The sequence below is a fragment of the Hippocampus bargibanti genome, linkage group LG11 (genome assembly GCF_051943395.1).
Source record: "Hippocampus bargibanti isolate YZ-2025 linkage group LG11, ASM5194339v1, whole genome shotgun sequence".
Classification (NCBI taxonomy): Eukaryota; Metazoa; Chordata; class Actinopteri; order Syngnathiformes; family Syngnathidae; genus Hippocampus; species Hippocampus bargibanti.
Window position 1 is genome coordinate 23,590,916 of NC_142744.1, and position 15,239 is coordinate 23,606,154.

Consider the following 15,239-nt stretch of genomic DNA (forward strand, 5'->3'; position numbering starts at 1 on the left):
TATAGTTGTTTTCTGTATAAAAATTAATTTGATGTTCAAAAAAATCTTTATTCAAACTTGAGTCTGGAAAAAGAGATCTTATAATCAGGACCGTCTCAATGCGGTACTTTTTCACAGTAGTTCAGAGTCAAGTTTTTTTTGTGTGTGTCTTAAAGGACAACCAACAGCACTGTTTTGTTTCCTAACTGACATCAGAAAAACGTTTTATAGCATCTAAAATAGCCAAAACAAGCAGGCCGATATTTTTAGTCAAATGCAAAACACCAATAAAAATGAGTTCAAGTGTCGAAAACCTGCCAGAAAATGAGCTCGGAATTGGGCAGATTCAGAAAGTCCCGCCCCTTTGTCCGTGAAGTCACTATTGGTCACACACTGCCTTGCTCCAGAATCAAAACAATGACTTTAGAGAGTTCAGATTCAGAGAAGATGCTTTATTGCTTATTGTACAGCCTCAGGAAGTACATTCTCTGTTGGGCCTTTTTCAGGATAAAGTTGGTGTTGACCTCCCACTTCATGTCCTGGGAGACTGTGATTCCCAGGAACTTGAAGGTCTCAACGGTTGACACCAGGCAGTTGGATAGTGTGAGGGGTAGCTGTGGTGATTGGATGCTGTTGAACGTACAGCAGGAAAATGCAGCTGTTCCAAGCCAAAGATGATTACATTCTTCAGAACGGGGGCAGAGCTTTTTGGTGGAGCCGATGTTAGCATATTTGACAATAAAGCTGATTTTGACTTTGAAATGGCGCTTCGATGACAGTCAAACCTGCTTCGTATCATTCCGACAGTCAATCTTTTCTTTGAATCAAACACTAATGCTTTTCTTGACCCCACGATTAAATTCTCAATTTGTTGTGAATTGCGATTCACGACAATTTTCTTATTGTAAACTCCATTGTACAGAAGGCCATTCATACGAAACTCCGTTCATGTTGAAAGTTGAAACATTTTGCATGCACAACCATGAAACAATCGACATTGATGTTGACATCTTGTAGCTTATTATTTGTTATTCATGTCCTAATATGCCACATATCACCAAAGTTGATGCTATATTGCTAATTCACGGAGCTTCAGATATGCTTCATGTGACGTGTCCTGCACCAGTTTCGTCGCTTGCATACGACTCGAATTGATACGGAAGGACACAAGCACAAACATATACACACACAAATCTTGCATGCACATTGTCACATGCATTTGGGTTAAAGGACAACAGACACCTCCCGACAAATTACAAAGATTCGACCGCATATAGCTCTATTAAAATTTGCGCTGAATATTCAAGGTGTCATGTTATCGAGTCGATGACGATACCGAAAGTGACGTAAACTGAGGAACCCCCTGAGTTGTTGACATTGTGAATTGAGTGAGAAAGCAAAACACCGGAGATTTTGATTAGCTATATTGCTAATTCACGGAGCTTCATATGTCGTGTCCTTTTCCGGTTTCGTCGCTTGCATACGGCTCGAATTAATCTCGAAGGACTTCTTTAATCGATCGCAAACACTCATGCTTTCCTCGTCAGAACTATTTCAATGATATTCATAACTGGATGAGTAACAAGAAAGCCTCTTCTCTGAATCTGAAGCCATTGTTTTGATTCTGGAGCAAGGCAGTTTGTGGGCCAGGATTGCCGGATTCGCCTAGAAGGTTCCTAATATGATGTCACAAACATGGAGGCAGGACTTTCTGAATCTCTCCAGTTTTGAGCTCATTAGTGGCAGATTTGGGCAACTTTTAAGTCATTTTTGTTGGTCTTTTGCGTCTGACTAAAAATATCAGCGTGCGCGTTTTGGGTATTTTAGATGCTATAAAAGGTTTTCTGATGTCAGTTAGGCACCAAAAAAAATGTCTGTTGTTCTTTAACAAATTAGATTGTCATTTAGAACTGCATTTTGTGTTTACTTTGGTGTTCTCTGCGTGACATCAGAATTGGTTTGAAATCCATGCGTGTGGCAAATACTCAATGAACACAGTAATCAGGAAGAGGCCAAATATTTTTTTCTCAGCATTGTACAAATGCCATTGACATCAAGTCTGTTTCACGGTCCACCTTTTGGAAAGAATGCCAATGTGGTTGAGTTTTGTGGCATTTTTTTCATGACAAACATGAAAAAAACATGACAAAAACGGCTGGCTTTCTCAAAGTTGCCTCTTATAATTCTGACACATCTTGGCTCTGGTTACTGGTTTCTTTTCTATCCTTTCACTCCCACCCCAACCCCATCCCTCTTCAATTGCTGCTGTGGACTGCAAATTTCCCCATTGCGGGACGAATAAAGGTATTCTGATTCTGATTCTGATTCTGTTCCAAGAAATGACACAGTTAAGATATGGTACAAAAGACATTGAGCGGCCAGCCACACGTTCTCTGCCGTGAGAGCTAATGACTAAAAACTGCCGTAACACAAGGCCAGGTCGCATTGCAGCGCTCGTCGACATGTGGTCCCCTCCCTCAAGGTTTCATCAATTGTCATCCCAGTGAGCATCTCTCAGGCAGGATGCCCACTGAGCTTCTAGATAAACACCCCCGACTGTGCGCTTATGAAATTCGACTGAATTATGCTGCTCTCATTGCTCCAGATCATGTAAGTAGGTCAAAGTTAAATATCATGGGGCCATGACATTATGCATTTGAAAGGTTTAGTCTCCTTTTCTTTTTTGCTAATTTCCTGAAACATCCTCAATAGAAACAAAGCCTACCCCTCTCCTCTTGACTCATTCAATCCGTACGTCTAAATCAGTCTTGAAAACCCTCTACGGTTGCCTCCCCGTGATGTGTTTATACATCTTTTCGTATTGTATTTATTTTTTTTCATTTATGTGTTGCACTATATTGTGCGGAAGGGTCTAACACAGCCTGTGCTTAGGGATAATTGACAGTAAATTAATCAAATCAAAGGTGCCAGCGTGTTTGTCACAATCAGCCAGGATCATGCTGCTGAACAAGTGGGAGAGGGAGAAGGGAGGGAGAAGGATGCATGGCCAGAGTTGTGGAGTAGTGTTTAGTTAGATGGGTTGCGTGTAGCGAGTACAAAATGCATTCAGACCAGTAGCAATGTAGAAATCATAGCAATTACTCTGTGAGGATTTTTTTGGGAGGGGGGGGGGGGTTCTCGAATAAGCAGGACACTTTCATCCCCAATCCCCAGTGTGCAAGAACATCGTCTCCTTCATGCAACACCGGTGTTGTTTTAGAGTCCAATACAGATGTTTGAGATGTCACAAAAGCAAAAAATAGTAGTTCCGTACCTGAAAGTATGATTGAAGTGCATGCTTTTACACAAACATCTTTTTCTCCATTTTCTGTTTTGGCAGAAAATGCAAATGTAGTGAAATTTGGTCATATTTGCTAATGCTGACTGATAAAGATTGTGCAAAGCTTAAAGAGTCAGAAATTGGTCAAAATTCAGTAAAACATGAAATCAAGGGGTCCGTGCCAGAGACAATTATATTACTAGAAAAAATTATTAGAAAATAATAATAATGAACATACCTAAATTCTACAAAGAACACCGTTGAAACACCCCTTTGTTACAACGGTGTTCTTTGTAGAATTTAGGTATGGTCATTAATATTATTATTTTTCTGCTTGATATTTCTCAAGAGTCTTGCTCCAAAAACTCCCTGGCCTGCATCTCCTCACATTGTTGGTTGTACAAAGAAACAAAAGAGCAAACACTTTAAGGCAAGGGAGCAACTGAGTCAGAGAAGACATGCTACCGGTTAATCACATCTGCTGACTGGACAATGTGATGTTATCCATTTTATCAAGTGACTTTGCCTCAAAGCGGCAAGTGGCGAAAGATGGTGTTTCAATGCTATTTGTCCTGTGTCTATTGTATGAGGCTAATGTGCCACAAAGAACACACTGGACCAAGTGAGGACTGCACTGCCTGAAGCTCTTACACACACTCACAGCTCAGGGTTGCTGAACAGAGCCTAAAGCGCAACAAAGCTCTGACTTCACGTTGTTCGTGCAGTGCTCTCATTGGTCACATTACAACGCTGCAAAAGCTTTTTCAAAAATCACAATCACATGCACGGAAAGTCTTTGTAAGGAAAAGAGATCACTTAGATGGATCGCAACAGACGGCGATGGAATGAGGTCGTGCATATCCCGTATTGGACCCTTCTGGCGCACCTTATTCAAAGCTTGATCTATCATCCCTATATGGCACTACAAAATTCATCAGTTTGGTTACAAGAAGAACAAAGGTCACACATACAGAACATACTGTACATACACACATACTTGTACATACGTAGGTATCATATCTAGCTGTCCATCATAAGTGATGATGACGCTTGCTCCAAGGGAGGGGAATGTTGGGGGTTGGGGGATTGTGGAGGGGTGGGGGTTAGCGACAATGTCACTGCTATCATTTTTCATGGGCATAGAGTCCAATCCTTGAGCCGCAGACACGTCCGCAGATGGAACATCGGAGGCCGGATGGCAGGGAGGTGCCAGCCGCCCGCTGGTGCTGTTGATAATAATAATAATAATAATAAAAATAAAATAATAAAAATAAAATAATAAAGTAAAAGAATGGAGAAGAAGTGTACTTAACGCATTTTTTAAAAAAAGCTGATGAGCCATACAATGAAACTCTGGGAAAGAGCAGTTGAAGCGAGACTAAGAGCAGAAGTGAACATTTGTGAGTAGCAGTATGGCTTCATGCCAAAAAAAAAAAAAAAAAAGAGTACGACAGATGCAGTGTTTGCTTTAAGAATGCTGATAGAGAAGTACAGAGAAGGTGTCTTTGTAGATCTGGAGAGAGCGTACGACAGGGTGCACAGAGAAGAGCTGTGGTATTGCATGAGGAAGTCGGGAGTGACAGAAAAGTATGTAAGAGTGGTGCAAGACATGTATCATGACTGTAAAACAGTTGTAAGGTGTCCTGTCGGTGTGACTGAGGAATTCAAGGTGGAGGTGGGACTCCACCAGGGGTCAGCTCTGAGCCCCTTCTTGTTTGCTATGGTGATGGACAGGCTGACAGACGATATTAGACAAGAATCTCCTTGGACCATGATGTTTGCAGATGACATTGTGATCTGTAGCGAGAACAGGGAACAGGTGGCGAAGAAACTAGAGCTTTGGAGATATGCCCTGCAAAGGAGAGGAATGAAGATCAGTCCCAGCAAGACGGAATATATGTGTGTGAATGAGAGGGAACCAAGTGCAAGTGATGCTACAGGGAGAAGAGATAAAGAAGGTGGAGGATTTTAAGTACTTGGGTCAACTGTCCAGAGTAATGGAGAGTGTGGAAAAGAGGTGAAGCGTGTCCAGACAGGCTGGAGGGGCTGGAGAAAAATGTCAGGTGTGATGTGTGATAGAAGGGTTTCAGCTAGTGAGGGGGGGGGGGGGAGCACACAGAGGTGGAGGGAGGAAAATGATCTGAGGGAACGAGAGGGAATAGACATTTGAAGAAGGTCAGATAGGTGTGGGGGGCAAGGTTATGGATAGCTTTAAATGTGTAAAGAAGAATTTTAAAGGTGATTTTATATTTGACCGGGAACCAGTGGATCTCATGGAGGACGGGGGGTGATGTGGTGAAAGGATGAGGTTGAGTATGTTTCTGTAATTGTCTGTCTTGATCGATGTATTTCAGAGACTACCCTGGCACAAGTGGTCTGCCAGGTTTGTCGGTTGGATGCCAAAGTTTCGAGAAACATGAGGCATCCAAACGAGGATCGTGGGAGTGGGTTCGAACATTTGGATTGGATTGGATTGGATATGCCTTTATTAGTCTCACAGTGGAGAAATTTACATTTCACAGCAGCAAAGTGATGAAAGGAATGAAAGTAGAAAAATGAAATACATGAGCTGCTGGAAAGGCAGCCACTCTCGCGGCGCCGTCTTGAAGGCGAGGCATTCAAATGAGGAAGTTTTGGGGAGACTGGGAGGACTTTCCATTCGTCATGGTAAAATATCACTAGGCTACCTCCATGACCCTTTTGGGAATGCAACCAAATACCGGTGGAGTAGTCATTGAGTTGCAAAAAGTCGCCACATCAGTTTGCCACATCTTCTACTTTTGAGGATGTCCTGGATAAGGCAACCGTTCCCGGTAAGCAAGCGCATGTTGAGTAGGCCGAAGTTGACAGTGGCAATGTCGCTATTGAGAGGATTAGCTGTCCTAACCAGGCCGGCTAACACACGGTGGTCTGCAAAATGACCGTAGTTTCTGCGTGGCCAGCAGCAGGATGCCAACAAGGAGGTGATGTCCTTGGACCCATCGAGGTGGAAGCCCCGACAAGACCCACGGTGGATGTACCTCCGGGAAGGACAAAGAGCAACGCCCGGAAAGTACTGAATCGGCGGCGGCGAAGAACTCCACTGGCAGTGGAGAATAAGAATCATAAAGAGCCGTCCTTCCACAGGTCGATGGAGGGTACGGGTGGTTAGAGCAGACACGGGGCCTCGTCTGTGATGCGGACAGGTAGCACGCCGCGACAGGCGAAAGCGAATAGCCATCAAATGATAGATCGATTTGGTCCAAAGACCAAAACAGATTGAGATCAGAGTGAAAAGTTCTGATGATGGCAAAAAAACGCAATAAATTTTTCACGGGTGAGGAAGTGAAAATATCTGTCCATTTTAGTGACTATTGATTAAAAGGGTTAATTAGGGTGATTTAGAAGGCCAGACTTATGCAGCATTACACAGAATGAAGCAATGATGGATCACTGGATGCACCGCATGTGGAGGTAACATTCAACAGAAACAAAAGACACCAGCAATCAAGGTAAGCGCACAGTTCACGTGAGTTTGGGAGTCCCTCAAGCTTTATTGCATAGCAAACCAACTTTTTAGGGATGCAGGAGGGTGACACAAAATACTCACTTGCCTGAAAATGTGACAATTACCGTGACACCCTTACACAATACCTGCATACATTAGTTTGTCCATATTTCTTTGTTTTGACATGGCATTTCGATGGGTCAATATCTCAATTCACATATGGTGCTTTACAAGTGAGGTAAGACCACACGATTCCTTTTATGACAAGTTTCAAGTGCACATAGTGGACGCTTGCTGCACTGTAGTTTAATGTGCGCAGTTAGCATCTAATGCTATGACTGACTATGGGGGTGTAAGACTGTTGCCCCACTTAACAATATACAATAATATTCATACTCATCCATTGGACACAAGATGTAAAACCATTTAAAAAACATTTCTTTGAATCCAACGTGGCTTGTGTGAACCTCACGACAGATCTCCACCTGGCAATAAACATTTGTAATGTGTAAAATACATGGAATGGAAAGCTACATGACAAGTAATACGACTAGTACCGAATGAAAACGACCATGTTTAGAGAGAGATGGAGATTGAGCGAGAGGTGATTGTGATTACAACACTGTATTGAAGCCTTCACATAAGATAATTCATAAAGTACATGAGTGAAGCACAGCTTGTGTGGGTCCGAGTGAGGATCATCACACAACTGAAATTTTCAAAAATGTTTAAAAGCCAGACACTTGAACTTTTACAAAAAAAAGCCAAGAAGGGTGTGAGCTGCACCCAATGCCTCAGATGGCGCCATTTGTCTCAAAATGTATTTACCTGATACACTTGTTTCCCATTATTAAATCTTGCTTCCAAGAATGGTGTTTTCTCCATTGTTCCAGTCTTAAACTCTTGTGAATTGGCAACATTCATGTGCTAAAGGCATGACTCTCCCATTTTTAATACATAGCAAGTATCAAAGCATACTAGAGGAAAAGGTTCAACTGGGGAATAAATGGAGGGATGATCACTACTCCCATTCTGCAAACGTCTAATACGGGGGTTGATTAGTGACTAACAGTACTTTCAAACTGAACATACTGCAAATGAAAACAACTGAAAAGTCAGGGTGGTAGCATCATTTGCCAAGCTGAAAGTTGCCCATTTTAATAACCGCTAAATAGATTGTGAAGGTGCATGTGGAGAACCATAGGTAGTGAATTTTTTATATTATACTGTCGTAACGTGCTGTCAGTTATATCTTGCTACATTAACTTGCGTCTTAGTATTTCATACCTTTGTCAAGAGACTTAAGGCCGGGCTGGTTAGTCCATCGTAATGTTTTAATGACGTTGACATCTCAGCACCAGCGGTCCAGACAAGACGTTACCCAAATCAATCGTGACTCTGGCATCCTCAAACCACATTTGTGGCTCACCAATACTGTAGTTTACATCAAGTGCTTCAATGCAAAGACAAAACATGGAAAACAATTACTTTGTCAAAAAATGGGAGAAAACAGTCTTCCCCCTCTCATGATGGTCCGTCCATATGAAGTGCAAAGGTTCTTTCACAACATTTTTTTGGTAACTCCCCCAGAGTGCTTCGGTTGACTTGAGTTTAAATATTCCCCTTGCCTGCAAGCCACACTCATACAATGGTCTCATCAGTCATTTTCTTGGTGGACTTGGTCGGCATAGAACTTTGGGTGGTGAGTATGCCTTTCATGTCAGGCATGAGCAGACGCACTTTTTGATTTGTCCTCCTCCACTCCGAGTACAGCTGACAATGGTATCGAAATGACACCTGGAACAAGAGGTCACAGAGAGAAAATTTTCATGAGGAAAAATTGTAAACAGAGTGCACGTCTTCAGACTTAAAAGTCAGATTTTTCATATGTTTGGACTTGAAATGTTCATTTATGGACCTGAATTTGAGTAGAAATAGGCAAAGTGCTGTTTTTACGCTGTATAAAACAAAAGGCAAACAGTCAACAGAGATTGAGATTTTGGAGTTTATACTGTACAGTGATAGAGAGAAACCTAACTTTCAAGTGAATGATGCACTAATTTGGAGACACATAATGTTCTTTTTTTATGCCATGATTTCCAGGAATTGTTTTATGGCGAACGTCTGTGCCAAGGTAAAAAACGTTTTTGTTTAACTTTTGTAATGAAGTACATTTACAAGACTGCAGTTATACTTACAAGAGTTAAATATTTGTGGTCTTTGTTTACTAAACACACAAGATCATTTAGCCACATCACTGACTTGAAGATGGTCTTTCTTACATATATCAAATATGCTTTTTATACTTGCACTATGTAGAGTGGATGAAAAGGTTTCTTCAGCCGTCATCTGGACTTCTCTGAAGGTGTCGGACGTTTGGATGAGAAGTGAAACGTCCGACACCTTCAAAGAAGTAGATGACTGCTGAAGAAACCTTTTCATCGATGGAACACTCCTGTACGACTGAGAGCTTACACAGACTATGTACAATTTTTGATGAAACATTTTGCACATTTGCACAGTTACAGTATCTCAGTCTTCTGACATGTTTATTATGCTTAGAATGTTTTTTTAATCTTTTCACCCCCCCCCCCCCCCCCCCACCGCTTTCAAATAGCTGCTGCGGAGTGCAAGTTTCCCCATTGTGGTACTATTAAAGGCTTTCTGATTCTGGTACAAGTGCGCTCAGTTTGGTCGAGAAACTAATTTCAGTCACAATCCGAAATTGTACATTTTTGATCAAAAACTGATTTGGTCAAGAAAAGATTTTTGAAAACCGAGGTTAGACTGTATATTGCGAAATTTACTTGTGACAAAGATATTTTATTTGGGATTTGCTAAAATAGTATCTTGACCTTTATATGCTGGTTTCAGGGGTACGAAACGAGAAATAAAATCTTTCACGATACACTTAGAACTCTTTTCCATGTCGACGGGGGTCTTAGAATATTACCAGTGTCCAGAGGATATAGATGGTGAAGAGAGCGATAGTTAGTGCGATGAGACCGACGGCCTCCAGTCTGCTTTTGAGCTGCAGGTGGTCCTGGGCTCCCCTCAAACACAGCCACCCCGAGATGGCTGCCAGCGGTGTAATGAGCAGAAAGCAGGCCATGTCGCACAATAGAGTGCGCTTCTCGCTGCGGGGGCCTGGGTCCTTCAGCCACTGAAGAACATGCAAAAACCAGGAGGCACTTAATCAGCTGGAGTCAAAGGATCCTTTATGACTGTGTCCAGGATTTACATCAATGACAATTCCATTGCATTATGGTAATTTGGGGGTTGTCCGCAGCCCCGTAGCCAACTGGAACAAAGCCGCTCCATGCACAGTGTATCTCTCAACACTGAGCATGGGAACAAGAGCACTCTGGAGGATTCACGTTTGTTTGTGACCCACAGGGGCAGCTGTCGGGCAGCACACGTGTTGGTCATTGCGTCTTGAGGAGTATACAGACACTCCCCAACTTAAGAAAATTTGAGTTACAGATAACGCTACATACAAACATTTTTGTGGGTACAGTATGTCGAAAAATGTTCAGACAGAGATGCAGTAAGTTAGATTTTCTATTGCACGCAGTTGACCGGCCAAGCTCGCTTTTAATCGGCTGCGTACTGTGCTTCCCGCGAGAGGTAAGATCATTGGATACCTGCATCTGCATTCGGGTTGAGTCAGGCTGGGCTTCTCTCTCACTGACTTTTTTATGTTGCTAATGTTGCTAATGTTGCTTTCAAACTATCTATGTTCTTTCGCTAAGATTTTAACCTCATTGTCGTCAAATGAGTGGTTGCTAGCTTTTAGGTGCAAATGTACTGTAGATTGATTTTATAAACAAATTCATGGTTGTGCTATGGGCTCACCAGTTTCACCCATATTGGCTAATCTTTACATGGAAGAGATGGAGAAACAGGCCCTCACATCCTTCCCTGGGACAAAACCTAGACACTGGTTTAGATATGTGAACGATACTTTTATCATAATTAAGAAACAAGAAATTCAATCCTTCTCAGATCACCTCAACTCTGTAGACTTCAACATTAAATTTACTCGTGAGGACATTCAAGAGAACCAACTAGCCTTCTTGGATTGTAAAGTAATTATAAAAGAGGACAGAGCGCTAAAAACAGAAGTCTTCAGGAAGGCTACGCAAACTGACCAATACTTACTTTTTGACTCTAACCACCCTTTACAACATAAACTAGGAGTTATCAGAACCCTCCAGCATAGGGCTAAACTAGTACCAACTAGCACTGAAGGTAGAGAAAAGGAGTCAAAACATATCAGGAGAGCACTCACTAACTGTGGGTACCCTCAGTGGTCATTCAACAAATGTCAGAAAGAAAGAATAGCGAACGAAACCAATAATTCTCAAGATTCAAAAAGGAGAGGAGTAGCAGTACCGTACATTGCAGGAGTTTCTGAAAAATTACAGAGTCCTTTGGCAACATAAAATTCCTACTTATTTCAAACCGATAAACACGTTAAGGCAAAAATTAGTGCATCCAAAAGATAGGCTACCAAATGAAAAACAAAGTAATGTAGTTTATTCCATACATTGTAAAAATGACAATTGTAAAGAGCAGTATATTGGGGAGACTCAACAAATTCTCAAAAAAAGACTTTATCAACATCGCAGGGATAATATAAGTGGACCTCAATCGGCAGTACATTTGCACCTAAAAGCTAGCAACCACTCATTTGACGACAATGAGGTTAAAATCTTAGCGAAAGAACATAGATGGTTTGAAAGGGGGGTAAAAGAAGCGATTCTTATAAAACAACAAAATCCTTCATTAAACCGGTCGGGTGGGGTGAGGTTCTATTTGGATCGTTCATACATAGCCTGCTTAGGCAAAACAGGTTAGGCAACTTTCGTAATGCTGATGAGGGTCGTTATGCTGATGAGGTGATACCGGTGGGAGTGGGGGTAATAGGCCAGTCGTTAGTCAGGAATGTAGGAACAATCAGTGGGGCCACAGGGAGGGGTCCTCTGCCCCCCCAACCTGAGAGTAGGGACCTATCATAGCTGTGTCCGGCGCCACCATGTCTGGACATTAGGGATATATAAATAGGGCCGATACGACCAGTCAGACTTTAGTTCGCTGACGAAGCCTCTTGGATAGGAGGCGAAACGTCCGAAACCTTCACTTTTGTACAGATGACGGCTGAAGAAACCTTCTCATCGTTGCTAAAAATGTATAAAAAACAATGTGTGGAACTAAACTAAGGAAGACTTTTTATAAAATGATTTTTAAAAAGCAGGAAGGTAATTGTTATTTAACTACTAAACTGGAGCGTGCATCCAGAGTACGCTGTGTTCGAGCCTCCCTCCTTCAGGACAATACAAGTAATCAATGTAGCCTCAGGGAATAGTACTCTGCTCCCGACAACCATAGAGCAGAGGTCTGGCACCACCACCTATGGACAGAGGATATCTATCCATCATCCATCCATCCCAGCCCCCCTCCCTCCCAGTCAGCTGCCATTTCCTTGTTAGGAGAACGGGCTCGTTCGCGAACGACACATCACTCATTGTGGCGCTCCGTGTGTATCTCGAAAAATAGAAAAACCTTCTTTTCCTTTTGGCTTTTCCCTTCAGGGGTCACCACAGCGAATCAATGTCCTCCATCTAACCTGATTTTGTGCATCCTCTTCTCTCACACCAGCTACCTTCATGTCCTCTTTGACCACATCCATAAGCCTCCTCTTCGGTCTTCCTCCCGGTCCTTCCATCCTTCTGCCGATAGTCACTCACTCTCCTCTGGACATGTCTAAACCATCTCAGTCTGGCCTCTCTGATATATATATATATATATATACAGTGGTACCTCGGTTCTCGAACGCCTCACAGTTCGAACAACTCGGTGCTCGAACAAAATATTCGAGATATTCTTGCTTCGGTGTTCGAACGCCAATACGACACACGCGATATCTTCAATCAAAGCTCTGCAGCTGTCAAGACATACAGTTACACGGCGCTGTGAAGCCATGGCTGAGGAATTAACCCAGCAAACGTGGAAATACATCGGAGATTGTGAGTGTTTTCACTGCTGAAGTCCAGGGCTCATGGACAGTTCTGGAATTTACAGAGGAAAATTACCCCAACATGAGGAAATGCGCGACTTGACTGCATTATTCGGCTCCACTTATTTATGTGAGTCAGCCTTTTCCTACATGAAGATCATTAAGTCCAAAACCGCTCCACCATGACTGATGAAAATTTGGAAATGTGCTTGAGGCTGGCTGTCAGCAGCTACTGTCCGGACTATGCATCCCTGGCTGATTCAATTCAGTGCAAGTCATCAAAGTAAACTCAGGTAATTACAAAAAATGTTAATAGTTATTTATTATGTTATGTATATGTAGTTATTATGTGTGTTGTGCAATATTGGCTTATTCAGTTATGCAAGGTACATCAACATACATTGTACATACAAAGAATCCTTAATACATTTGAAAATAATTATGTTTTGCATTTGTGTAGTGGGTAGATCATTTTGACTTGGTTGTTTTTATAAGTAGCTCGTATGCTGAAAAAGTGTGAGCACCCCTGCCCTAATCAAAAAGGGACAGAGTCGCCTCTTCCTACTCAGGAAACTGAGGTCTTTTGGGGTTCAGGGGTCACTCCTAAAGACTTTCTATGACGCTGTGGTGGCTTCAGCCATCCATTACGAAATTGTCTGCTGGTCAGGCAGCATCACCACCCGGGACAGGAAAAGAATGGAGCGCCTTGTCAAGAGGGTCAGTTCTGTCCTGGGCTGCTCGCTGGACTCTCTGGAGGAGGTGGGCAACAGACGGACGCGAGCTAAACTATAAGCTATGATGGACAGGCCCTCCCACCGCCTCCTGCCAACCCTGACAGCACTGGGGAGTTCCTTCAGCCAGACACTATTACACCCGCGCTGCAAGAAGGAGAGGTACCACCGCTCGTTCCTACCGACTACTGTCAGGCTTCGCAATTGTAAATGATCACACGTGAAAAAAAAAAAGAAAGAAAAAAACTGGACACTTGTAAATATGGGTTGAAGCAATACAGCTACATATATCAATATGCCTTTCTTTATACTTGCACTATGTACAGTTTTTTTATGAAATGGTTTTGCATTTACATTTGCACAGTATACAGTTGACATTTTTATTCTGCTATGCTTAGAATATCTTGTTTTCTATCCTTTCACCCCCTGCCCCTTCCCATCCCCTTTCAAATTGCTGCTGTGGACTGCAAATTTCCCCATTGTGGGACGAATAATGGTTTTCTGAATTTCCCATCTTCCATTCATCCAAATCCATAAAAAAACTGTTGCCTCCCAGCTTCACTCTCACCTCACTCACAATAACCTTTACGAACAATTCGAGTCTGGTTGCCCCCCTCCACAGTACTGAATCGGCTCTCATAAAAAATCACGAATGATCTTTTCATGGCAACCGATGCCACTCTCTCCATCCTCGTCGACTTGACCGCGGTTTTTGAAACAACTTCCCACCCAATTCTGCTCGACAGACTTACCACCGAGGCATCACGCACACCCCACTTTGCTGGTTTCACTCCTATCTCTCTGATCGCTCAAAGTTTATCCAAATTAACTCCTTCACCTCACGGTCCTCTCCTTTGTCGTCTGGTGTGCCCCAAGGGTCTGTCCTGGGGCCCCTTTCCTTTATTACCTACCTTCTTCCTCTTGGCAATATTTTCCGCAATTTTGGCATTCACTTTCACTGCTTCGCGGATGACACCCAACTCTACCTCTCCAGCAAACCCGACGCCTCTCTTCCACCTTCATCCCTTTCACTTTGCATCTCAGAAATTGAATCCTAGCGTTCCCATAACCTTCTCAAGCTTAACGGCGAAAAAAACTGAACTTCTCCTTGTCGGTACCAAATCCACCCTACACAAAGCAAACTGTTTCTCTCTCACCATTGACAGTTCAACCGTGTCCCCCTCCCTTCAGGTCAAGAGCCTGGGTGTCGTCCTCGATAGCTCACTATCTTTCCACTCCCATATAAATAACATAACTCGGTCTGCATATTTCCACCTACGTATTATCAATCGTCTCCATCCCTCTCACCCCTCACTCCGCTACTATCCTTATCCACAGTCATGTCACCTCCCGCATCGATTATTGTAACTCACTTCTCTTCGGTGTGAAATTTCTTCACATACTCCAACTAGTCTTAAATTTTTCAGCCCATATCATCACTAAAACCCCCTCCTGATTATATATATATTATATATATATATATATAACCGAAGGGCGAACAATCCTGATCATGAAGGATTCCTCAAAGGGTGCAGTTCCTTCCAACTATCGGCCAATAACCTGTCTCTCCACAACATGGAAGCTCATGTCAGGCATCATTGCGGCTAAGATAAGTGGACACATGGATCAATACATGAGCAAAGCACAGAAAGGCATTAGTAGAGATACTAGAGGTGCCAAACATCAGCTGCTGGTTGACAGAACAGTCGCTCAAGACTGCAGGTCCCGACATACCAACCTGTG

The 15,239-nt window shown here is 42.7% G+C and overlaps 1 protein-coding gene across 2 annotated transcripts in view; it reads right to left on the minus strand.

Moving 5' to 3' along the window:
- Window positions 1-7,688: 7,688 nt before the first annotated feature.
- LOC148891973 (E3 ubiquitin-protein ligase MARCHF2-like) overlaps window positions 7,689-15,239 on the minus strand; it is a 32,366-nt gene continuing 24,815 nt past the window's right edge. For both annotated transcript variants that reach the window (XM_089007904.1, XM_089007905.1), the window contains 2 exons: window positions 9,700-9,909; window positions 7,689-8,543 (listed from right to left, as the gene is read on the minus strand). In XM_089007904.1, coding sequence (XP_088864030.1) covers window positions 8,388-8,543; window positions 9,700-9,909 — 366 coding nt within the window. In that variant the 3' untranslated portion in view covers window positions 7,689-8,387. The remainder of the gene's footprint in view (window positions 8,544-9,699; window positions 9,910-15,239) is intronic.